Genomic DNA, 26,020 nt, shown 5'->3' on the forward strand with positions numbered 1-26,020 from the left:
TTTTTTCTTTTATATTGTAAATCAAATTTTAGTTCAGTTTTAAAAAATAAAGAAACAAAAAATGCTTTCATGTTTTTGAAATTGTATATTGATCAAACATCTGATTCCATATGATTAGGAATTGGTGGAATGATAGGATCTATAATTGAAATTTGAAATCTCTTTGAAATTTTGTCTTGAAGAAAACAAAATTATTTTAAAAAAATTCATTAGAATTTAAATTTCAAAAATATTTCCCGTTTATTTATAAAAAAAAATTAATTTATAAAAAAATTTATTAGAATTCAAATTTCAAAAATATTTTCAAATTAAGTTTTTTCTTTTTTTGGTGCCACTTAAAGTACCAGTGCCATGTAAAAAACACTCAGTACACTCTGTAAAGTGGTTAGCATTAAGAAGGACATCTAGCTGTAGAAGCCCCTCGAAAATAGACACTGGAGCTTGCTTAGTGCAATCCTTTGGTTTGAACCATCCAATCCATGCCAGTATGTGAAATGGACATTAAATGATGATGAGGATTATGATGAATAAATTTCAATTTTAATGGTGGAAATTTTGAAAATTCCAATCTGTGTTTCCTTGTCAATGAATGTTTATGAAATGAAGCTGATCTTATGATAGAATTTAACATTGAGCAAAATAATGTTTGTACTACTTCATTGTCCTTATAAATAGGCTGAGTATTAAAGACGAGTATTAAAGACATACATGCATGCGTGCGTGCGTGCGTTCATACATACATACATACACACATACATACATACTTGAAAATGTAATTTTTTTTATTTTGCTTACTTTAATATTTACCATTATTTTCTGCCATTCTCCAGAGATCTTTCCACCAACATTTATTGTAAATCACTCCTAGAAGATTTCCATGGACTCAGCAAAGACGTACAAGCACAAAAGTAAGTTTTCCACCATTCTCATATATCATTATTATTATTGAGTGAGAGAGCAGTGCATGCCATCAAAGTGACACTGAGGTACAAATATTTGAAACCCAATACATCCATCATGATTACCTGTCAGATAAGGCTACACCAAGCACATGCATCACAACCATATGTGCACAACATGGTGACCTCATATCAAGATGAACAACACATTGAGCTGGTAGAGTCCTCAACTCAGACAAAATGCTTTGTGATATTTCTTCTTGCTCTTTATGTTGAGACTTCAAATTCAGCTGAGGTTGATTTTTGCCTTTCATCCTTTTGGGGTCAATAATGTAAGTACCAGTTAAGTACTTGGGTTGATGTAATCAACTAACTCCTCCTCCCACTACAATATCTGGCCTAATGCCAAAATTTGAAACCATTATTATTAGTAGTAGTAATGTTACTATTAAGACAGCAAGCTGGCAGAATTGTCAGCACAAGATCAACTTTGCTTTCATCTTTTGAGATCAATAAAACAAAATACCAGTTTAGTACTGGAATTGATGTAATCTAGCCATTTCCCACAAAATTTCAGGCCTTGTGCCTATAATAGAAAGGATTATTATTATTATTATTATTATTATTATTATTATTATCATTATTATTATATGTGTGCATGAGTGTGTGCATTGATGCATATATGTCCCTGAGGGTGTTTTTATTTACCAGTATGTACTGTTGTGTTCCTCTATGTTGAAATCATAACTTTGTGACTTCAAGACATAAAGCTTGAATAAATTAGTATCCAATGTTAATAACTATTAAGGTTGGTGTCACAGCTTGGCCAGTCTAATGACTGAAACGAGTAAATGAGTAGTACCCACTGAAAATTTAACCTAACAGTTTCTTTGACAATGACTGATCTGCAGATTGAAGCTTCAATGGTTCAAACTCTATCATGCCAACGACATTGTCACCCTTCCGTTATGGCATTTGTAGGTTACCTTACATTTCTTTTTTTTATTTATTTCTTTATTTAACAGACGTCAGATCTATGGAAGTAATGACATCATCATTGAAGTGAAGTCTTACTGGAAACTTCTTATATATGAGGTAAGATTGCTTCTTTTTTCAACTTTCTTTAGGATTTTCTTTTTCCAAATATATTTTTTCAAATATCAAAACTAAGGTGCCATGTAAAAAACATAGATGTGGGTGCTGGTGCCATGTAAAAAGCACCCAGTACACTCTGTAAAGTGGTTGGTGTTAGGAAAGGCATCCAGTTGTAGAAACCAAGCCAAAACAGACTATGGAACCTGGTGAAGTTCCTGTCAAGCCATCCAACTCATTCTAGCATGGAAAATGGTTGTTAAATATTGATGATATGAAGATGATGATGATGATGGTGAAAATCTTTCAGAAAGCCCAGGACCAGCTGTGTGATTAAGAAGTTTGCTTTGCAACCACATGGTTTCAGGTTCAGTCTTTCTGTGCAGCACCGTGGGGGGCAAGTGTCTTCTACTATAGTCCTGGGCTGACCAATATCTTGTAAATGAATATGATTGCTGGAAACTGTGTGGAAGCCTAGCCTAGTGTTATTGAGCTGTAAATGACAGATTTGGTGTTCACAGCTGATAAAGTGAAACAACACAATAATGCATGCATCATTCACAGTCCATCTTGTGTTTTCACACATAGCAAAGAGGAGATTTTTTTCTTTCAAAACTATCTCTGCAATGGAAAGTCTTCTCATGTCTGACTGCATTCGACCATGTTGAACATGAATTTACATGAATATGTATGTGCGCGCGTGTGTGTGTGTCCCTGTCTTTCAATGCTTGGCAACTGGTGTTAGTTTGTTTACATCCCTGTAACTTAGCAGTTCAGCAAAAGTAACCGAACAGAATAATACCAGACCTAAAAGGAATAAGTACTAAATCTTTCAAGGCAGTGCTCCAGTATGGTAACGATCCATTGATTGAAATAAACAAAACAATGAAAGAATAAATTTCTGGAAAAAGCAAAACAAAACAACAACAAAAAAAAGGCATCTTGTTTTTCTTTTGGTCAGCTTCTTAAGAGCAGATCTGTGTTCTAACCACCTTCATTCTGTCATTTTATTCAGAGACAGTATACCTTGGGCTACATAATTCATTTTGCCCTTTAATGTTGTTTAGGCCCAAGTCAACCTTTGATTGAGCAGTTTTATGATCAAAGGCGATCCAGCTGTGACCATCCCACATCAAGCTATTCAGAAAGTATATTGATCTATTGATCAGAGATGTTCTAGTTGTGACCATGCGATCTATTTTTACATAGCTGTGACTGCATTATTCAATGTGAATTTTTTTTAAACAGTAGGCTTTGATTTGAGGGAGATTTGGCTGTTATTTCTAGCTAGTTGTGCCATTGTAAAGGAGCTCCTTCACTGGCTTGAATTAAATGTGTTCCATATTGTTGCATGCTGCTGCACATTGTTGCACCAGGTATATACTTTCATATTTTTTTAGACCAATAGCCATGTGGTTAAGGTACTGGACTGCTGACTCCCTGGTCATATGTTCAATCCTTACTGTAGATACAATAGCTGCGTGGTTAAGGTCCTGAGCTAATAACTCCATGGTCATGTGTTCAAACCTTACTATAGACACAATAGCTATATGGTTAAAGTACTGGATTACTGACTCCATGGTCAGGTGTTCAAACCTTGCTATAGATGCAATAGCTGTGTGGTTAATGTCCTGAATTACTAACTCAATGGTCAGGTGTTCAAACCTTACAATAGTTGTGTGGTTAAGATACTGGACTACTCACTCCATGTTCATGTGTTCAAAACTTGCCACAATTGTCATATGTCAATTGTGTATAGCATATAAAATCTCCTTACCTCAGTCTGCCTACCTGAATAAAAGTTTCACTCTTCACAATTGAGTGTTTGCAGTTTGAAAAGAGATCCTTAAAAAAAAAAATACTTTCCACTTATTTAGGGAATCTTGGAAAAAATGAATAAAATAACAAAAGAAAAATATTTTTGCTTTTTTTTCAATTATATCACATCATATTTGTCGAATGTTAATTAATTATCTGTTAATTATTTTGCAGATTCTCAATCCATTTTACATCTTCCAAATAGCCAGCATCATTCTCTGGGCTGTCGATGTCTATTATTACTATGCTGGTTGTATCTTCTTTATTTCCTGTGTGTCCATAAGCATCTCATTGTATGAAACCCACAAAGTAAGCACATCCATTTCTCTGTCTGAGTCGCACTGTTTTTTTTGTTTTTATTTACTCAGTGAATGATGAGTTTGTAGCTGATGTGTGGGGAATATCTCATCCACATGATATATATATATATAAACCATTAATTCAGACATTTCTCTCTCCATTTTTTCTCTCTCTCCATCTGTTTTCTTTCCTCATTCCTCTCTGTAGAAGAGCATAAGCTCAAAACTTTAAGGACTTCCATTTTTCTGAGCATTTATTACACTCTGTTTGTTGTTCTTTCACCTGTTTTTGTGTGTTTTTGTATAATCGTGGACCACACACACACACACACACACACACTAATGTTTGTATGATCAGTTGTAATAAAAGCAATTTTACATTAATCTGATAGGTTACTCTATACTTTTGTACTTACCTACTTACATTCTTTTGTGAACCTTCAAAATTTTCCATTACAAAAAATTTGACACACCCAATTACTGAGTTTTTAAATACTGCACTGAACATAGAACATTTGATCCTTACATTGTCAAAGCTAATTATTAAATCCAATATAACCAACAACAACTAAAACTACTGTCACATGTTAGCCCTACCTACGTCCTTTTTGTGAACCGCTAAAAGACAATCCCATGACCTGAATGTGACACACTTGAATATACACACCTATCTACAAAATTCTATGTACATATATATTCTAAGCAAAACATATAACCACAAATGTAATCAATAAGAATATCTCCTAAACACCTCTCTATTGCAAACTGCCTTACAACCCAGCTACCTCTCCACTCAAACCCACATACTCAAGGAAGATTTTTAACTCAAGAGAGACTATATTAAGCCAAGATTAACTTTAATGCATTAGTCTGACAATGGGTGAGCTAGCTGAAATTTTGAAGTCACTGCCAATAATATTCTTGTTTAAGAATAATACATACATGCACACATACATACATACAGGAGTGGTTGTGTGGTAAGAAACTTACTTCCCAACTAAATGGTTCTGGGTTCAGTCCTACGGTGTAGCACCTTGGGCAAGTGTCTTCTACTATAGCTTTGACCCGACCAAAGCCTTGTGAGTGGATTTGGTAGACGGAAACTGAAAGAAGCCTGTCTCTCTCATTTATTTGCTTTGGATTCTTTGAATGCTAAAAAGATGTATGTGTAGTGTTGTGTGGTTAAGGAGTTTGCTTCCCAACCACATGATTTCTGGTTCAGTTCCACTGTGAAGTACTTTGCACACGTATATTTTACTATAGCCCTGAGCCAACCAAAGTCTTGTGAGTAGCATCCAACTGTTGAAAATCTGCCTCAATGCAAATTCCGTCTTTTACTAGGGTCAGTAAACAGAGCTCCAGTCATATACTGCGAGCAAATCAGTTGAGTGATGGGGGTGGGTATTGTCAAAGGGTTTTTTTTCCTTCATAAGTTTGTATTATCTTCATAGTTTCTTGAAAATTCCTGTCTTTTGTTGTTTTTAATTTTATAATAAACTAACCTTCTTCTCACTCTCTCTCTCTCTCTCTCTTTTTTTGTCTCATACAGCAAAGCGTGACTTTACATGATATGGTCACTTCTGCCAGGGAGAAGATTCGGGTGCGCAGAAGTGATGACCGTAAGTGTTGATTTAAAATTTGTTGTTACATAGCTCATCATCATCATTCAACATCAGTTTCCCATGCATGGATTCCACGATTTGACAGAGGGCTGCACCAGGTTCCAGTTGTCTGTTTTGGTATGATTTGATTGGCTGGATACCCTTCCTAACACCAACCACTTTACAGAGTGTATTGGGTGTTTTTTTAAGCAGTGCCAGTACAGGTGCTGGTCTATGTGGCACTGGCATGGGTGCTGTTTTACTCAGTGCTGGTTACAGGTGCAGTGCCGGCATGGGTACTCTGTTATGTGACCCTAGCACAGGTGCTTTTTTTTTTACATGGCACCAGCCTTGATGCATTTTATGTGGCACTGACATAGGTGCTTTGTATGTGGCACTGGGACAGATGCTTTTTACATAGAACCAGCATGCAAAGACATTTATTTGTTTATTAGTATGTTCATTTGTTTATCTATTTGTTTTGTCTCTCAAAGAGATTTGATAGTTTTTCAAAATTTCCTTAAGGACTAAAATAAGTTTGTACATTTGTCAACATAATTACGAACAAGTCATACATTACTCTGCATCACAGCATTGAATTCTTTCGTTTAGAGTTTTTTTTTTTTTTGTACCATACCCTGATGAACATTCACACATTGATATCCCCATCAATCCATCTTTCCATCCAAACAGCTGTTTTCATATATATGCACATATGCATGCATGTGGATCTGTATATGGAAACAGCTACATATGCATGCATGTGGATCTGTATATGGAAACAGCTGTTCATTCAATGATTTTCTTTCTACATACAGTGTAGTCATATAACAAAGTAACAGAATGAGTCAACTGGTGTTTTCCTATTAAATTTCACTATATTTATTGTATTATTTCTTTTATTTGTAATACATAATGTGTGTATGTGTGTGTATCATCATCATCGTCAGTTAGTGTCCATTGAGCAAGACTTCTGCCCGCCCCCACCAAAAAAAGCACCCTTAAAAAAAAATTTTTTTTTCTTTTTTGACACAAACTCCCCCTTTTTGGGTACAGGGAATACAAATTTGCAAAAAAATTGGCACAAATCGGCATTTTTAAATTACCCCCACCCCCATCCACCATTTCCTTCATTTTCTACTTTTTTCAGAATTTTTTTTTTCAAAAATAGAGCTGTATTTCCAAAAATTTTTGTAAAATTTTTTTTTAAGAATTTTTATTTTCTAAATATGAGGAAAAATACGAACATTATGATTTGGACAAAAATTTAAAACATTTCTGTACTTACGGTTACGGTTTTAGGGTTAGGGTTAGGGTTTTAGGGTTAGGGTTTTAGGGTTAGTGTTGGGGAAAGAAGTCAAAATTGAAGAAGTTGAGGGAAAAGGTGGGGTGGAATTTCACAGTGCCGATTTTTGGCAATTTTCCAGAACCTCCGTATCTGAAAACAGGGATTTTTGGCAAAAAAAATTTTTCAAATAAACAAATTTGGGAGAAAATGGGGGTGGGGGCATGGCAGAAGTCTTTCCCTCCATTGACAATCCCTTTCCATACTACATGGTCCTGCATTGCTGTGTTCAGATCTCTAATATCCAGCCCTGAGTCCCGAGATATAGTCTCTGGAAATGTCATATATAGGAAACAGGGTTTTCTTTTAAATATGTTATAGTGTTGAAAGCACAATTATGTTCTATGTTTGTGCTTTTATATGTATGTGCTTTTATATGTATGTGCGTATCTATCATTGTAGGGTTCGATGAAATTGATACCAATACATTGGTGCCTGGTGATGTGATAGCCATACCTGCCCATGGATGTGTTCTACAGTGTGATGCTGTTCTTATTACTGGAACTTGTATAGTTAATGAAAGTATGCTCACCGGTAAGTGTCAAGGATTGAATGAACAGGATACCAAAATCCCTTAATGGTTTTATTCTTTACTTCATTGTTGTTCCTGTTGTTTTTTTTTTGTGTGGTGGTGTCTGTTGTGGTGTTCTTGGAGGTCTTTTGGAATTTTATTTAATTATTTTATTTCTTGAAAAATTTACATCTGAAAGTACCAGTGAAATATTTGGGGGTTGATGGTGTTGATTATTTTCTTTTCCCTCTAAATTGCTGGTTTCATGCCTAAATGAGAAACTGAGCTGACAGAATTGCTAGCACATGAAACAAAAATGGTTGGCAGCATTTCGCCTGGCATTTTACATTCTGAGTTCGAATTATCCTGAAGTCAACTTTGCCTCTCTTCCTTATGGGACTGATAAAAATAAATGTCAGTCAAGTACTAAGTTTGATGTAATTGACTAACCTCTTCACCTTAAAACTGGTGGCTTTGTCACCAAATTTGAAACAATAAAGAAATGCTGCAAGCTGGCAGAATCAATTACATATCAGACAAACTGCTTACTGGCATATTTTTCTTGCTCTTTACATTCTGAGTTCAAATCCCGACAAGGCTAGCTTTGTCTTTAATCTTTTCAGGGCTGATGAAATAAAGTACCAGTGAGGTACTGAGGTTGATGTTATTGACTAACTCCCTCCCTCTAAAATTGCTGGCCTTGTGCCAAAATTTGTAACAATTATAATTATTATTATTATTATTATTATTATTTCCTTTGCACAACTTCTAATGCTGGAGATGTATTACGGTGTCAGCTGTTCACTACCAGTAAATGAAAGGTAACACCTTTTATTTTTCAAGCACCTTCCGGAGTATTTGAGTGGTTCCAAGCAGTGCTGTTTTCTGCAAGTGCTCCACTCTTATTGCAGCCCCTATTTGTTCTACGTACTTCTTGAGATTTTTGCTCACTGTTCCCAGGGCTCCAACAATTATTGGTACTACTACTACTACCTTTTTCATCAACCACAACTGCTTAACTTCCCAAGCTAACCTGTCATATCTCTCGACTTTTCTTTCTTCCTTATCACATACCTTGTCAGCTGAGCATGCTATGTCAATGATCCAGCATAGTTTGTTTTCTTTCTTAATTAAGACTATGTCCGGCTTCATCATCATCATCATCATCATTATTATTATTACTATTATTATTATTATTATTCAGGCGAAAGTGTTCCAGTGACAAAAACTCAGCTAAGTGGCCACGACAATGAAATTTACTCCCCGGTCATTCACAAAAAATACACCTTGTTTGCCGGTACCAATGTCCTTCAGACCAGGTATTATGGACAGGCCAAGGTATTGGCAGTAGTAGTTAGGACTGGTAAGTAATTAGTCTATAATATTGACTGTTAATGAGGTTTCATATTTGACTTCATCATCATCATCATGATCATTGCCATCATCTTTGTCTTCATCATTATTATCTCCATCATTTTTATCAGCCTCACACAGTTTGGGGTTCTGTCTCTCTGTGTGGAATCTTGGATTAGTATCTTCCACTATAGCTCCGGGACAACCAAACCCTTGTAAATAGATTTGACAGACAGAAACTGAAAAAAATGTCATTGTGTATTATTATACTTGGAAACAGGTGAGAGTTGATGACAGGAAGGGCATCCAGCTGCGGAAAATCTGCCTCAACAAATTCCATATGACTCATGCAAGCATGAAAACATGGATGATAAATGATGATATATATGTTTGTCTCTTTTTATATATATAACATAATGTGAATTTTTTTTTTTCCCTTTTTCAGGTTTCAACACTGCGAAAGGTGAACTGATAAGAGCCATCTTATTTCCAAAACCTCTCGGCTTCAAATTCTATAATGATGCTCTCAAATTCTTGCTGTTTCTTTGCATAGTGGCCATATGTGGAATGGGGTACAGTACATATACCAACATGATACACCATGTAAGTAGTTCACTTTACTTAGAATATACCATCAACATGCATTCACACACGTTCACACACTCACACACATACACACACACACACACACACACACACGAGTGTGACTGAAAGGTACCAAAACTACATAATCGCAACCACTCTATCAATATGAGAAGAGTTATATATGTCACTGAAAATAGCAGCTAAATCTCCCTCAAATTAATACCTTCAAAGGTACACACTGGATATTGTAGTCTTAGATGCACTATGTTTGGATAGAAGGTGGTCATGTTTGGAACATCTTTGATTATCAGTCTGCTGGATCAAGGCTGGCATTGGGTTATATATATATATATAGTGTGTGTGTGTGAGTAGATAAATGAAAGAAAAAAGTATATATCTAAATAAATTTGTTAAGTGCAACAGAAGCAGTATTAGTTTAAAATAGCAATCTGTGCATCAAGCTTAAAGTAGATAGATCATAGGGAAGCCTAATTAACTGTGGTATTTGTCCTGAGATAGTATCTCTAACTGACAACACAAAACTGTATCAGTAACACACAAAAATTGTCTGGCAGCTGAGGTGACCCTGCTAAATGTGCATTTCTGCTTTGTGAGTAGCAAGTATCTACTGACAATTGCATGCTAAAGCAAAATCTGCCATTACTGACATAGTAAAACAGTGATTGAGAAAATCCACTGATAGTGCAATTAGCTGGCCAGCTGAATAAAATACCTGCTTTAAATATGATACACAGATGGCTGTTCTAAACGAATACTGCTTCTGTTGCATATGATAAATTTTTATTAACAAAAGGAAAAAAAATGAATGTAGCAATACTATTACTATTTTCTTTTCTATTTCATTTCAGCTCACTATCTCTAAAATCATCATACGAGCTCTGGACATAATCACAATTGTTGTCCCTCCTGCTCTACCAGCTGCCATGACTGTTGGAATGGTATATGCCCAAAACCGTCTGAAAAAGAGGGCCATATTCTGTATTAGTCCACCTCGGATTAACTTCTGTGGCAAGTTAGATCTTATTTGTTTTGACAAGGTAATTCATTTTATTATTAGTATGTATTACTGTCTGGTACTGTTTTTATTTTCATCAGTGCTGCTACCTGTTACCTCCCTGACCCACACCTACTTCTTTCACCTTTCCCTCCAACTGGTATTCACAGTTGACCATTCCTCCACCTGTCTTCATTCACTGCATTCCCCTCTGCCCCCATCTCTGTCCATCTACCACTTGCCCTTTCACACTCACCCTCTGTACTATTTGTATCAATCTTCCTGTAACTTCTCTCTTTCCACAGCAAAACACTTGTATTCATCTCTCTACCATGCTTTAACCTCTCTTTCACCTGGCATAAAGCTACCTGCTTCAAAACCATTGCCCCTCAGTTGAGGGATCTTGCCTTGCAAGTTACTTGGATCTTTGCATTATCATTTTCGATGATGTCTTCGGGTTTGTGGTTGTACCAATTTTTTGCTCTATCAAGTCCATACTTGTTGCAAAGTGTCCAATGGACAAGCCTTGCTATATTGTCACGACGTCTCTTATATTCCTTCTGTGCTAGTGGCGTACATTCACTGGTAATATGCCATACGGTTTTACTATTTTGTCCACAAATTCTGCACTTATCACTTTTTGATGTGTTGTCTATTCTGTATTTTATGTAATTTGTTCTTTGTGCTTGCTCTTGGGCAGCACAGATTAGAGCCTCCGTTTCCGGTTTTTAATCGGTTTTAGTCATCCACAGCCATCTTTTTTCTCTGTCTGTCTTATCTTCAACATCCCTATGAAATTGTCCATGCATTCTTTTCTTTACCTACACATTTTTAGTTTCATTTGTTTTCAATTGCTTGTACAGTGCTTTATCTTTGCAAGCTTTTGTCCTACACAAGTCTGACCTTCTTACTTCTAATTATAGTGGTTCTGTAGCATTTTTAACATACCATGCTATGTTGTTTTCTTCTGCTCTAACGCTGTGTTCGCATCTCTTCTTCTTCTTCTTCTTCTTCTTCTCATTATTATTATTATTATTATTATTCAGTAGTTTTATTTTTATAACGTGCTTTCACTTCACTACCGAGTGCAGCTCTGTGCGCCTTGGGTATGTGCTGTGGTTTGCTGTGGTGCTCTTATGTTTACTGTATTGAAAGTGTTTTGCGTAGAATGTGTGCAGTACCCAGTAGTGCAATTTTCTGTATGTTATATATATTTGTAAGTCCTGGTGTTTTTGTTATGTATTTGTCTGAATATTTTTTATTATACCTAAGGCACCTACTATGATAGGAATTGTTTCTGTTTTTAGATTCCACATTCGAGTTATCTCTATTTCCAGGTCTTTGTATTTTGAAAGTTTTTCCATTTCTTTTAGAGAAACGTTGTCATCTGCTGGTATTGATACATCAATTAGAAAGCATTTTTTTTCTTCATGATCTTTGACAACTATATCTGATCTATTTGCCTTAATTTCTCTATCTGTGTGTATTGGCATATCCCAGAGTATGGTTGCTTTCTCGTTTTCTGTGACCTTTTCTGGCTTGTGTTTATACCATCTTTTTTCTGTTGTTATTCCATAGTGTTGGCATAGCTTCCAGTGTATATAGGTCCCAGCTCTGTCGTGTCTGTGAATATATTCCTTCTTAGCCAGGACTGGGCAGCCAGAGATAATATGATTTATTGTTTCTTGTCCATCTCCACATATTCTACAGTTACTTGTTATATTTCTTTTCATTATGTGTTTTTGGTAATTTCTGGTGGGGAGGCTTTGGTCTTGTGCAGCAATTAAAAATCCTTCAGTCTCTGCTTTGAGTCCTGAGTTTCTCAGCCATTGCTGGGATTTTTCTCTGTCTATTTCTCTCGCATTTAGTTTAGCCCAGTATTTACCATGTAGGGGCTTTTCTTGCCATCGTTTTATCATGGTCCGTTGCTGTTCTAGTTTTAGTTTGGATTTCATTTGTTTTATAGCTTTTGTTGTTTCTTCTTCTTCTTCGTATTTGTTAGGTAGATTGATTTCTTGTTTGTATTTGTCAGCTTCCTTAAATACTGAAAACAGTTTTTTGTTTTGCTCGTATTTTGTGGCTATTTGTATTAGTTTCCCTTGCTTCTGGAGTAGGTATTTTTGCAGTCCTATGGTGGTTATTTTATAATAGTTTTCTAGCTGTATAAGACCCCTGCCACCTTCTGTGCGTTGTATATATAGCCTTTCTATGTCAGATTTTGAGTGGTGCATCCTATATCCTGTCATTTTTTTAATTATTATTATTATTATTATTATTATTATTATTATTATTATTATATTTTTCCCAGACAGGAACATTGACCGAAGATGGCTTGGACTTATGGGCAGTTATTCCGACTGATCATAACCAGTAAGTAATTGTTTCTAATTATGAAAGGTGTAATGAAGTTAGTGTATTTGAATAATTTGTTGATGTTGCGAATTTATTAAATTGTGCTAAAATTCCAACTGTAGGTTTCAAGGATTGGTTTATGAACCCGCAACAATGCAGCCTCATAACCCTCTGACGATATGTATGGCCACTTGTCATTCTCTGACTATGATAGATGGGAAACTTAGTGGGGATCCTTTGGATCTGAAGATGTTCCTCTCTCTCAATTGGGTAAGTCATTCAGTTGCATGATATTCTTGTTTGTTTCCTTCTTTCTTTCTTTCTGTGCATTCTTGATATTTAATCTGGTGATATTTTTAAAAAAAAGCCCTTTTGATGCCAACCTGTCTAGTTTTAGAATAAAAGACTTATCTTTCAAAAAATGTTAATATTTAATTTTAAAATAAACTCCCTTACCATATTATTATTATTATTATTATTATCATTATTATCATTATTATTATTGTTGTTGTTATTATCAATAGGATGGTGAGCTGGCAGAATTGTTAGTATGCTGGGCACAATGCTTAACGGTATTTTGTCTGACTTAACATTCTGGGTCCAAATTCTGCTGAGGTCGACTTTGCCTTTCATCCTTTCAGGGTTGATGAACTAAGTACCAGTTGAACACTGGGGTCGATATAATCGACTAACCCTCTTCTCCGAAATTGCTGGCCTTGTGCCAAAATTTGAAACCATTATTATTATTATTATTATTTTATTATTATTATTATTATTATTTTATTATTATTATTATTACTATTTTATTATTATTGTTGTTGTTATTATTGTTATTATTATTATTATTATTATTCCATATAAGAACCTCTTTTGTTTTTTGTAAGACATGTTGCCAATACCATTTCTACAACTGAAAATAGATATTTTGCTTCAGGGCATAAAAAAAATAAAATTATTTAAGTCAGTATGGAATGGAAGCGTTTGCCATTTCTGATAAAGTTATCTGTTTCTGAAAGAAGAATTTTGTCCAAAATATAAGAAACTTCCTCTCACAAGGACACACCAATTTAAATAATTTCACTATCAAATTAATCAATTCAGTCTGTTTCCAATACAGACCACTGCCAGTCTATTTGGATTCTGTGTTTTACTTTAATGTTCTCTGTAGTCTTCCAGACTCCATTATTTTTTATATTTAAAATTAATTGAAACAAACAGAAGACTTGTTTCATAAGAAATGCAATCACAAAAGGGTTATTTATTTAATCTTGTTTGTCTTTTTCTTTGCTCTTTTTCTTAGTGCATTTGCAATCGCTAGATGAAAAATTATTAAATGTAATAACGTAAATTGTTTACTTTATTTTATTTTATCTTCTTTAATTTTATTTAATTTAATTTCATTTCCTTGTAAAACTTGAAAACTTTTTGTACCTGTATATAAATAAACTAAAGAACAATTTTTCCATTTCTTTTGACTAACCTAATTATTATTACCAATATACTATTTCTGCACATTACCCAAAACATTTTAGCCCTGTATATATATATATATGACAAGTTAACAGGAGTTGTGATCACCTTTGTTAGCTTATTTGACTCCTGTTCTCTTGTCATTTTTTAATTAACATTACTCACCTAACGCTTTATTCTAAAGCATATATATATATTGAGTTCTAACTGTTAGTTATTAGTATCACTATGCTTTAGCAAAATTTTAATATGTGTATAATTCATGTAATGGTTTATAAATCTAATGCACAAACTGTAAACCTTAAAATTACATTCAGTGGCTTTTGTGCTTAGTAACACTTTAATGCTATGGTATCTTCTCTTGGTCTTTTTTTTTTTTTGTTTTGTCTTAAATTTACTTTCAATATAAGAATCCATAACACAAGACAATCTGTTCAGAGTAAAACCTGCGTTGTGGCAAGCATTGTAGTTTGTAGAGCACAAGACATGATTCCAGCAAACTGTGGGTGTGAGACACAAGCTTTAGTTCTTGGTGGAGGCTCACTAAATCACATTATTTCTTGTACACTGTTAATGAACCTGGCGAAAGCACAAATGTTTCAATTTCCTGCTTACTGTCTCCTGTTATTGTAGTCCTCGCTCAGTTAAAGGGATATTAAGTGTTGCAAGCTGCATGGCGACCTCATTAGTGCTGGTGTCACGAAAAAAAAAAAAACACAGCATTAAGTACACACTGTATAGTGGTTGGCATTAGGAATGCCATCCAGCCATAAAAACAATACCAAAGCAGACATTGGAACACAATGCAGTTGGCAGACTTGTTGGATCCTATCAAACCCTCCTACTCCTACCAGTATGGGACATGAACGTTAAATGATGATGATGATGATGATGCTGGTGGTGTGGTGTGGTGTGTGTGTGTGTGTGTGTGTGTGTGTGTGCATATGCGCTTTGTATTGGCCAAACATAAAATTGTATTATTGAGTGATCATCATCATCATCATCATCGTTGTTTAACGTCCGCTTTCCATGCTGGCATGGGTTGAACAGTTGTGATGTCCCTTTATATTCTACTCAGGTCCTCAACTTTGCCTTTCATCCTTCTAGGATCAATAAACCAATGTACCAGTCAAGAGTTTGAGATCGAAGTCTTTTAACTATAATCAAACCATTCTTATTTGCCTTTCATCTTTTCAAGGTCAACAGTATGAGTACCAGTTGAACATTAGGGGTCATTATAATCAACTAGACCCCTGCCCCAAAATTTCAGCCCTTGTGCCTATAACACAGTTATTATTATTATTATTAATAGTTGTTCTAAGACAGTGGAGATGGTCTAAATATGTTTTGTGGTTGATGTTTCTACATTTTGAGAGCAATTCTTGCTGATGTCAAATTTGTCTTTTGTCAATAAACCATATCCCAGTGATATACTGAGGTCATTTCAAATTTCACACTACTACAGACATGCTCCTAATTTTGTGGGCTTTGGTAAATTTAGATATCATCATCATCAAAACCACTACCATCATCATAATCACCACCACCTTCTCTACCATCATCATCAACCTGTTGAATTGGCTAAAATCTTAGAGCCGTGTAGGATTGTTTCTAGTTCTTTACATATTATTATTATCATTATTATTATTATTATTATAATATCTCCTATTGCTTGTCAGTCAATGACAGGAGTTCCTGTATTGCAGCTCTGGAATTTTGTTGCATCTTGATTTTTATCGTAATGACTTGAGTCTTAGAGTCTTGTTTAAAATTAAGAGTGACAAGGTTTTGCATGCCTGCTTGCTCTTGCATTGTGTCGTCACTCCAAATGATGCATCTTGAGTCGAAAATCCTTGTTGTAGTTATTGTTGTAGCATCTCAGACAAAAATGTTTTGTGCTATTTAGTTGCATTACTGTACATAGGAGTGAAGGCAGCACCAGTACATGAAGGGAAAGAGGGCAGCACCAGTACATGGAAGGAGAGAGGGCAGGCACCAGATTGGTGCTCATTTACATCTGAGTAAACTAGAGCTACATGATATACACAGATTTTTATATATATGATGTTTTGAAACTCATGTTTTGAAAAATGTCATTGGTTGATTTTTCTCTTAAATATGAACAACACAGATGTGGTTTTTCAGCCCTGCTAGTGACCTACATTCTTTTGCACAGATGTGCTAATGATGGGCACCTCTTGTAGTAGGTGTTAGAATATTACTTTTGTGAACCTTCATATGACATTTCACTCTGCCTCCTGGTGCATTCTTTTCTGTACTCCTTGTAAATAAAGATGCCCTGTGTGTAGGGGGTGGGTGGGGGGTGTTCCTTTTATACTTCTGAGGCCTGCCTCACTTAGACAGACATGCCCACACTCATTCAGGCTGTGCTCCAAAATACTCAGGAAAATGTACACCAAGACTCTTACCAAGGTCTTTCTTCAACTGTTCATGCTTGATGCAATTTTGTTAGAGTTCTCCTTCACATGAGGCACTGCTTCCCTCAGTGACGAACCATCTGGAATAATGGTTTCCTATCCATTTTCCAAGGTTTTGACTGCCTTCATTGTGTTCTTGATACAATTCTTCAATCCTTATACCTTCTACATACATACATGCATGTATATATGTATGTATATATGTATGTATGTAAGTATGCATGTAGATATGTGCAAACACACACATTACACTGTATGTATGGCTCTGTTGTATTTACAGGTTTTGGTGTTAGGTTTACATTTATTTGAGTCAGGCAAGTCTTGTGATAGTGATTATGATGCTGCTGATGTTTCATTTGTATTTTTTTTTTTCATTTTTGCCTTTTTTTCATTCTTTGTTTTAGTTTTGTTGGGATTTTCCTGCTATCTTCTGTCATTTTATTTTTCATCTTCATCTGTATCCCTCTTCCTCTTCTTTTGCTTTATTTCTTTCTTTTGATCTTTGGTTGCTTTCTTCCTCTGCCATTTTTTTTTTGTTGTCATCATCTTGCTTTTCTTCTCTTCCTTTCTGTTTCTTTTCTTTCTCTCACTTTTTCCTGTTTTCTTTTTCTTCCTTTTTCATTCTTTTCTGCCTCTCTCTCTCTCCCTCCCTCTCTCTCCCTCCCTCTCTCTCTCCCTCCCTCTCTCTCTCTCCCTCCCTCTCTCTCTCTCCCTCCCTCTCTCTCTCTCCCTCCCTCTCTCTCTCTCCCTCCCTCTCCCTCCCTCTCTCTCTCCCTCCCTCTCTCTCTCCCTCCCTCTCTCTCTCCCTCCCTCTCTCTCTCCCTCCCTCTCTCTCTCTCCTTCCCTTTCTCTCTCTCTCTCCTTCCCTTTCTCTCTCTCTCTTTCTCTCTCTCTCTTTCTCTCTCTCTCTCTCTTTCTCTCTCTCTCTCTCTCTCTCTCTTTCCCTGTCTCTGCTTTTTGCTCTCATTTCCTCTCATTGTTTTCTCTCATCTTTTTATTTTCTTATTCTCATTCCCATTTTCTGGTCTTCTCTCTTCTTTCATCTCCTTCCAATTCTTGTGTCTGTCTTCAGTTTCCAGGAACCCATTTCTCTCTACCATTCTTCTTTGTATTATTTTTATTTTTACCACTGTTCTTATTGTTACTGTTGTAATTATTGTTATTACCAGAAGTTAGTGTCTACTGATACCATATTCCACCATCATACAGTGACCATTTCCTCTCTGTGAATAAATGTGTATACATTTCTCTCTTCTTTCTCTTCTCCTCTTTTCTCTTCTCCGTTGAGCAGGTACTGGACGAACCTGGTAAAGACACAACACGCTTTGATAGTCTCATGCCGACGGTGGTGCGTCCGCGCAGCACCTCAATCACTGCTACTGCCTCTACTTCTGACCTTACCACTACTTCTGCAGAGAATAACGACGCCTTATTTGCCACTTCTAATGGTTCATTCTTGCATCTCGGTGATTCTGATTCCGTGGTAGGAAATAAATACAGACCCCCCCTTTCCTGCTGTGTTTCATTTTTATTTCAATTTTTTTTTAATTATCAAATTTTTTTAAGCTTATTTTTCAACCCTTTGTTTGCATGAAACTGACAGAAGATAAATAATAATAATGCCTGAATATTATTATCATCATTATTATTATTATTATTATTATTATTATTATTATTATTAAGAAGGTGGTAGCTAGCAGAATTATTAACACACTGGGCAAAATGCTTAGCAGCATTTAGTTCATCTTTACATTTTGAGTTCAAATTCTGCCAAGGTCATCTTTGCCTTTCATCCTTTTGAGGTTGATAAAGTTAGTACCGGTTGAGTACTGGGGTCGATGTGGTCGACTAGTCCCCTCTCCCAAAATTTCAAATCTTGTGCCTTTAGTAGAAATGATGATGATGATCATTATTATTATTATTATTATTATTATTATTATTATTATTATTATTAAGTTAGTGAACTGGCAGAATTGTTAGCATGCCAGTTCTGGCATTTAGATCTTCTTTACATTCTGAGTTCAAATTCTGCCAAAGTCGACTTAATCTTTCATTCTCTTGAGATTGTTAAAATAAGTACCAGTTATGCACTGGCGCTCGATATAATTGACTAGCCCCCACCCCCAAATTTCAGGCCTTGCACCTTTATTAGAAATATTATTCTTACCATCATCATCAAAGTCTGGACAGACATAGGACTAGAGGGGATTACATCCAGATGGGAGGTTTATGTTTCTGGGGTCTTATGTCGAAAGAATCTTATACTTATGACTGGGTAGTCTTATGACTGGGTAGTCTTATGACTGGGTAGTCTTATGACTGGAGGGACTTACAACGGGGAGGTGTTACAACTGGAGAGACTTATGACTGTTGGTTTTTATGACTGGGATGATGATGATTTCATATAAGCACAACAGATTACACTGTTGGAAAAAGTTCCTAACATCAGGCTATGAGTCACATTATTATTATTATTATTATTATTATTATCTTCTGTGTCAGTTTTTAAACTTTCTGCTTTTTACATATCACAATGTCTGACCCTTAATTCCATTTTGTATACATACATATATATATATATATATATATATATATATATATATGCATGCATGTGTTTATGTGTGTATGTATGTATGTTGTGTGTGTATGTATTTTGGGCTTGCTTAAGTCATTTTCCGAATAATCCTGTTAATTCTTTAATCAACGTACCACAAGTACCCACCTAATTTGCATGAAGTAACCAAAATGTTAATTACTTAATCTATGAAGTATTACTACTAACATTCACTCTTGGTCATTTATGAACATTCTTGCAATAATTAATAATCTTTGCTTTAATTAACCACATGAAATGAAACCAGTTGTGCTTTTAACTCTTTAAATTCATATTTATATATATATATATATATATATATATATATATATATATATATATATATTCACATAAGGTGGCAAGCGGGCAGAATTGTTAGCATGCTGGGTGAAATGCTTAGCAGAATTTTGTCTGTCTTTACATTCTGAGTTCAAATTCTGCCAGAGTCGGCTTTGCCTTTCATCCTTTGGGGTTGATAAAATAAATATCAGTTGAGCACTGGGGGTTGATGTAATTGACTTACCCCTACCCCAAAATTGCTGGCCTTGTGTCAAAATTTGAAACTAATTTACCAGGCTTTTGCTTTCACCTTGAATATTGCTTTTTATTTTCCTTGTAATCTCCTCTCGATTTCTTCTGCCCTCTTTTATCATGGCATTTTTTTTTTTTTACCAATTTAGCGCTCTTGCTTCATTTTCTTGCCTTTTTTTTTGTCCTAATTACAAAGCAGTCACAAAACAAAACTAAACAAAAATCAAAGAGCAAAACTAAAGAAAGCAACAAAGATCTCTGCAAGAGATCCATTTGATCCATTTTGAGCTTTCCATGTTTCCTTCCAAGAAGTTTATGCGATAGTTTACATTCATCAGCCACTCCCATATTGATTGCAGGTGATTCAGGAGCCCGGCAGTGAGACACGGAAATTCGACAGTTTTACACCAACTGTTGTTAAGCCTTGTTCCAGTGCTAGTTTTACAAATGTGGATCAGGTGAAATATTACTCATACTTTTATCGAAGTGATAATCTACAGAGATTGTCAAATCTGTCTTCATTTATTTTTTTTGTTTTTTCTTCTACCACTTCTTTCATCCATTACAGGTTATATTTCAACTACCGATCTGTTGGCACCAGAACATTCTCACCAGATAGTCCCTTTGTTTTTTTTTGTATGTGTAGACGTCACTACTGGCAGGATATTCCATCTGCAAATAGAAAAACCTTTATAAGACTTAGAATACTGAACATTATATATTTTGAAGTATATTTTGATGAAAATAGTCATCCAATCTTTAGGCATTCATTTTCAGACTGCAGTCCACTTAGATGTGATGTATAGATACCAGATCATTTAGCTTTAAATAGAGATCATAGTCCACCTTGCTCTCAAATATACATACCAGATCATCTGGCTGTAGACTTAGACCACAGTCCACCAATCCTTTCATCTAGTTTTGAGGAAAAAGATATCAAATAAGTCTAGTTCATTCTCAGAGAACTGTCCACCTGGCTGTCAAGTATGCAAAGCAGATCGTTCATTCTGATCCAGACTCAGACCAGAATCTACTACACTCTCAAAATAGACATATACAAGTACACAAACACACACTCAAGCACCCACTCACCTACACACATACAAACACACACATGCACTCATGTACATGCACATACTCACACATGCACACTCACTCACACTTTCTCACATACACTCTCTTGCATGCACTCTCACACATACACTCTTACATACACACACAAACACACACACACAGTTTCTAAATGTTTCTTCATTTGAATTTTGTTTTAATAATCTCACATCAACATCCCTATATCGATCCCCTAAGCTACATACCAACCTCCCTATACTGACTATCTATATTGCCCCTCTGCTAAGCCACACTTCCACGTAGAGATCCTCCTATATTGTTCCCCAAGCTACACACCAAACCATCTATTTTTTCCCCAGCTAAGCTACAATCCCCACCCCTGTACTGACCAACCTATATTCCCCACTGCTAAGCTTACACCCACCACCCTGATAGAGACCCTTCTATTTTGCTCCCATCAGTTTAAACTGCTTGAATGTTTGAAAATGGTTTTCTTAATGGACTTGATAACAAATATTATGTTTCTAAAATGTTGTTTACTGAAAATTTTACACCACTGCCATCCTATCAGTTTTGCTCCCTAAAAAACTCCAACCCAGAAGTTTTGAATTTAAAAAATGTTTTTTTAAGAGAATGTATATTGTTTGTTTGTTTGTGTGAAGTTAACAATGGAGAAGACAGAAATTGATCTGAAAAGGTGGTGTTTACTGGCTGGAGTGAACTTTAAACCTACTTTCTGTTTGGTAACTCTGTAGAAAATAATTTTCCAAGTGAAAGTTTTCTATAGAATTACTTAAAATTTTTTAAAGAAATGGTGTTCAAACTCATTGATAAAATTTTGCAAAACTTTGGTCTAAATAGTTTTGGAAAGCATAACAATTCTTTAACATTATCTATAATTTTAAAAAGATCGAGAATAAATAAAAAAAAACATTAAAGAGAAATTTTGTACTTCCTTGACTTTGAACAATATATTAAATTGTAATGTTAACTAAATATTTTAAATTATAAATTTAACAAAGTTTTCTAAATTATGTATTAATTAAATATCAGTTTCAATCTAATCAAATATTTTAAATATTATGACAAATTATAAACTTCAACGAAATATCAAATCTTGAATTTAACATAATATTTTAAATTATATAAATTTCACTGAATACTTGTAAATTGTAATTTTGATTATAATCAAATTGTAAATTTACCTAAATTTGATCAAATTGTAAATTTCCATTGAAGAATGGTAAATTTCTGAAGAATGTTTTTTTTAGTCTTTGAAGAATACATTCCCTTTTTCTTCTCCATCTCTGTTTATGTGCCATAGACATCCCTTGAAGTCGGAATTGTGCGACAGTTCACTTTTACCTCAAGTCTTCAGCGTATGAGTGTGATTGTTCGCAAACTTGGTACCAATCACATGGACATTTATTCGAAAGGGGCTCCAGAGAAGATTGCATCACTGTGTAATCCAGATAGTAGTACGTACTTGTTAATGTTTTTTTTTTCTCTTTGATGATGGAGGTGTGGCTGTGTGGTTAAGAAACTTGCTTCTCAATCATGTAGTCTTTGGTTCAGTCTCACTGTGTGACACCTCGGGTAAATGTCTTCTGTTATAGTTCCAAGCTTGGTGGCATTTCTTCCAGCTTTATGTTCTCAGTTCAAATGTTGCTGAGGTTGACTTTGCCTTTCGTCCTTTTAAGATTGATAAACTAAGAACCAGTTGAGGATGGGAGTCAAAGTGATTGACTATAACCTTCCTCTAAAATTTTTGGCCTTGTACCTGTAGTAGAAAGTGTTATTGTTGTTATTATGAAGGCAGTGAGCTGGCAGAAGTGTTAGCACACTGGGCAAAATGCTTAGCAGTATTTCATCTGTCTTTTGGGATCAGTAAAATAGGTACTACTTGAGCACTGGGGTTGATATAATCAACTTATCCTCTCCTTCAAAACTGCTGGCTTTGTGCCAAAATTTGAAACCATTAATATTATCATTTCGTGTTCAGAAAAATAAGTGTCAGTGGAACACTGGGGATAAATGTGATTGACTTAGCCACTTCTTTAAAATTGCTGGCCTTCTGAGTGGATTTGCTAGCTTAAAACTGAAAGAAACCTGTCAATATATGTATATAATATACATGTGATTATGTATATGTATTTGTGTGTGTCTCTGTGAGTTCCCTTGTCTTGACATTGTGTGATGATTGTAAATGAGCATCACTCTCATACAAGTGGTGTTGTTTGTTTCCTGTCTTCCATCACAAAATATTACTGTGCTTAGAAATAGGTGAGGGTTGATGACAGGGAGAGCATCTGGCTGTGAACAGTCTGCCTCAACAAATTCTGTCTGACCCATGCAAGCATAGAAAAGGGGACATTAAATGATGATGATGATGACAATGCTATTATTGAATTCCATGTTTCTTTGATGGAATTAAGACCTTAATGGTTATTGTGTTTCACAAATAATTTTAATGGATTAAAGGATGTTGTTGTTGTTGGTGTTGATGTTGGTGTTGGTGGTGGTGTTGGTGGTGGTGTTGGTGGTGGTGGTGGTGGATTTCATATTTCTCTTTCCTTTTGCCTCCGTTTTATGAAGTGCTTTTTAAGTTTTGCATTGAACTGATGATGATGATGACGATGATGCAGCAGTGGTGGTGGCAGCAGCAGTGGTGGTGGCAGCGTTGATGATGGTGGTATTGATGACGATAGTGTAGAGGTGGTTAATATTGATGGTGATAATGAGGACAATGTTTATGCTGGTGATGATGGTAGTGGTGGTGGAGAGATGGTGAGAGTTGCGGTTGTAGGCTGTTCATGATCATTATGGTGGTAGTTTTGATGATGATGACAAATGGTGGTTGAGATGGTGGTGGTGATGATGATGATGATGATAGAAGTGAGAATGGTAGTGGTAGTGGTGGAAGGCATATTGATGATGATGTTTGTGGTGATAATGAAGTTGATGTTGTTTATGTTGATGATGATGATGGTGGTGATGATAAGAAGGAGGATGAGAAACCAACATACAATCTTCTACCCTTTATTCATTTACCCTATTGTTTTCTTATATCTTTTTCCTTTTCTTTTCTTCTCCAAAGTTCCAGCAGACTTCTCTGATATTCTCCACAAATACACAGTGCAAGGGTTCCGTGTTCTTGCCTTATCCTGGAAGGAACTGGACCCTAAACTCACCTGGCACCAGGCACAGCGGATAAACCGGTTAGTATGTTGTCTCATTGAAGGCCAATCAGGTGGTACTGGCAACGGCCACGCTCAAAATGGTGTAGTTAGTTCGTTTTGGATTATTCTTTTATATGTCTCAGCTCTAAGGCTGGGCCATGCTGGAGCACTGTCTGTGAGAAAATTAGCCAGCAAGCCACTAAAGAGAACCATATTTGGTACCTCTCTATTTACGGTTAAGTGTGTCATATCATTATGTGAAGTTTCTGATTAATGACTATTGATTAATGATTATTAGCAAGAATTGATCTTTTCTTTTTTTTCAAATTTATGTTTTGTTTCATTGACCATTTTCAGTGAAAAAGTGGAACATAATTTAAACTTCCTGGGATTGCTTATAATGAAAAATACCTTAAAACCAGAGTCGGCACCAGTCATCAAGACTTTACAAGCTGCAAATATTCGTTCAGTGATGGTGACAGGTAAGATTTATTATTACTGCTGCTGTTGCTGTTGTTGTTGTTGTGGTGGTGGTGTTCATGTTCACAATAAATTTGACTTTTCTCTCTTTATCAGAGTCAAATTTAGTATGAATATCAAGTTGACTAGAACTTTGTGTTCTGTTTGTTGGCAAGCGCCAGTCAACTTAGACAGGATACTTATCTGTGTGTGTGTGTGTGAGTTCATCTAAGTATATGTGCATATGTGTGTGTATATATATATATATATATATGTATATATGTATGTATATATATATATATATATATATATATACATATGTACATGTGTGTGTGTGTGTGTGTGTGTGTGTATGTATGTGTGTGTAAATACACTCACACACATGTGTTTGAGTGTATGTTCATGTGTATGTATATATATATATGTATGTATGTATGTATGTATGTATGTATGTATGTATATGTATTTATGCATGTATACATATGTTTCTAAATATTTCAGGAGATATGATTCTGACAGCTGTCAGTGTTGCTAGGAACTGTGGAATGGTGAAGCCAAAACAAAATGTGATCATCGTTAATGCCTCACCTCCAGAAGATGGCCAGGAAGCTCAGATTCATTGGGAACAATCTGAGTCCGTCACAGATGACTCTCTTAGTGAATCTGATCAAGAGGTAACTACGCATACCAATATATATAGACACATACACTCACACACAGATATACATATACACCACATACACACACAAACATGAACTGCACCCATACAATGTACCATTTGTTTCACATTAATATTCTGTGCAATTATTTTACTCCTGTTTTTCTCTGCATTTTATTTCATCAGCTGTACTCCTTCTTTCATCTGCTTGTCCTTTCTTTTACTTTTTGCATTCCCTCATTGACTCTATTTTCTTTGTATCCCTCTGTCCATCATATCTTTCTCTCTGCATACTCCACTTTAACTATATACCCTCTTTATATCTCCATCTATTCTGTATTTTTTACTCTCCGCATCCCCATTCTCTTCATTGTCTATACTTGCCTTTTTCCATCCAAGAGCCAGCCTCTTTTACCAACCCAGCCTCTTTTACCAACCCAGCCTCTTTTACTCACTGTGTACCTTCATTACCTATGCTCTTTGTTTCCCCTCAACCCACTCTGTTTCTCTGTATGAAGATTTTCAATTTTTTTCCTTCCCCCACATCAGTCTTGTAGCTGTATGTCTTCAATTTATTCCATTTTCGCTGATTGTTTCTCTGCTTTGCATTGATTTCTTTTTGTCCTTGGGTCCCAAGAAAGAAATCGATTTCTAAAAGTTTATTATTGTTATTATTTCAGGGTCAATAAAATAAGTACCACTTGAACACTGGGGTTGATGTAATTGAATTACCCTCTTCTTTTAAAGTGCT

At 35.5% G+C, this 26,020-nt stretch overlaps 1 protein-coding gene across 12 annotated transcripts in view; it reads left to right on the plus strand.

The window, feature by feature from the left end:
- Positions 1-26,020, plus strand: part of LOC106878470 (polyamine-transporting ATPase 13A3) — an 84,432-nt gene that overhangs the window by 37,952 nt on the left and 20,460 nt on the right. For 4 of the 12 annotated variants that reach the window (XM_089364428.1, XM_089364430.1, XM_089364429.1 and 1 more), the window contains 16 exons: positions 831-908; positions 1,925-1,994; positions 3,984-4,118; positions 5,658-5,727; positions 7,457-7,588; positions 8,770-8,928; positions 9,364-9,521; positions 10,373-10,561; positions 12,827-12,888; positions 12,993-13,140; positions 18,070-18,261; positions 20,262-20,360; positions 22,298-22,451; positions 24,071-24,191; positions 24,510-24,634; positions 25,113-25,285. In XM_089364428.1, coding sequence (XP_089220554.1) covers positions 831-908; positions 1,925-1,994; positions 3,984-4,118; positions 5,658-5,727; positions 7,457-7,588; positions 8,770-8,928; positions 9,364-9,521; positions 10,373-10,561; positions 12,827-12,888; positions 12,993-13,140; positions 18,070-18,261; positions 20,262-20,360; positions 22,298-22,451; positions 24,071-24,191; positions 24,510-24,634; positions 25,113-25,285 — 2,065 coding nt within the window. The remainder of the gene's footprint in view (positions 1-830; positions 909-1,924; positions 1,995-3,983; positions 4,119-5,657; positions 5,728-7,456; positions 7,589-8,769; positions 8,929-9,363; positions 9,522-10,372; positions 10,562-12,826; positions 12,889-12,992; positions 13,141-18,069; positions 18,262-20,261; positions 20,361-22,297; positions 22,452-24,070; positions 24,192-24,509; positions 24,635-25,112; positions 25,286-26,020) is intronic. The other 8 variants (XM_089364432.1, XM_089364434.1, XM_089364433.1 and 5 more) reach the window with 2 other exon arrangements.

This window comes from Octopus bimaculoides, chromosome 16, assembly GCF_046866305.1.
Source record: "Octopus bimaculoides isolate indiv1 chromosome 16, ASM4686630v1, whole genome shotgun sequence".
Classification (NCBI taxonomy): domain Eukaryota; kingdom Metazoa; phylum Mollusca; class Cephalopoda; order Octopoda; family Octopodidae; genus Octopus; species Octopus bimaculoides.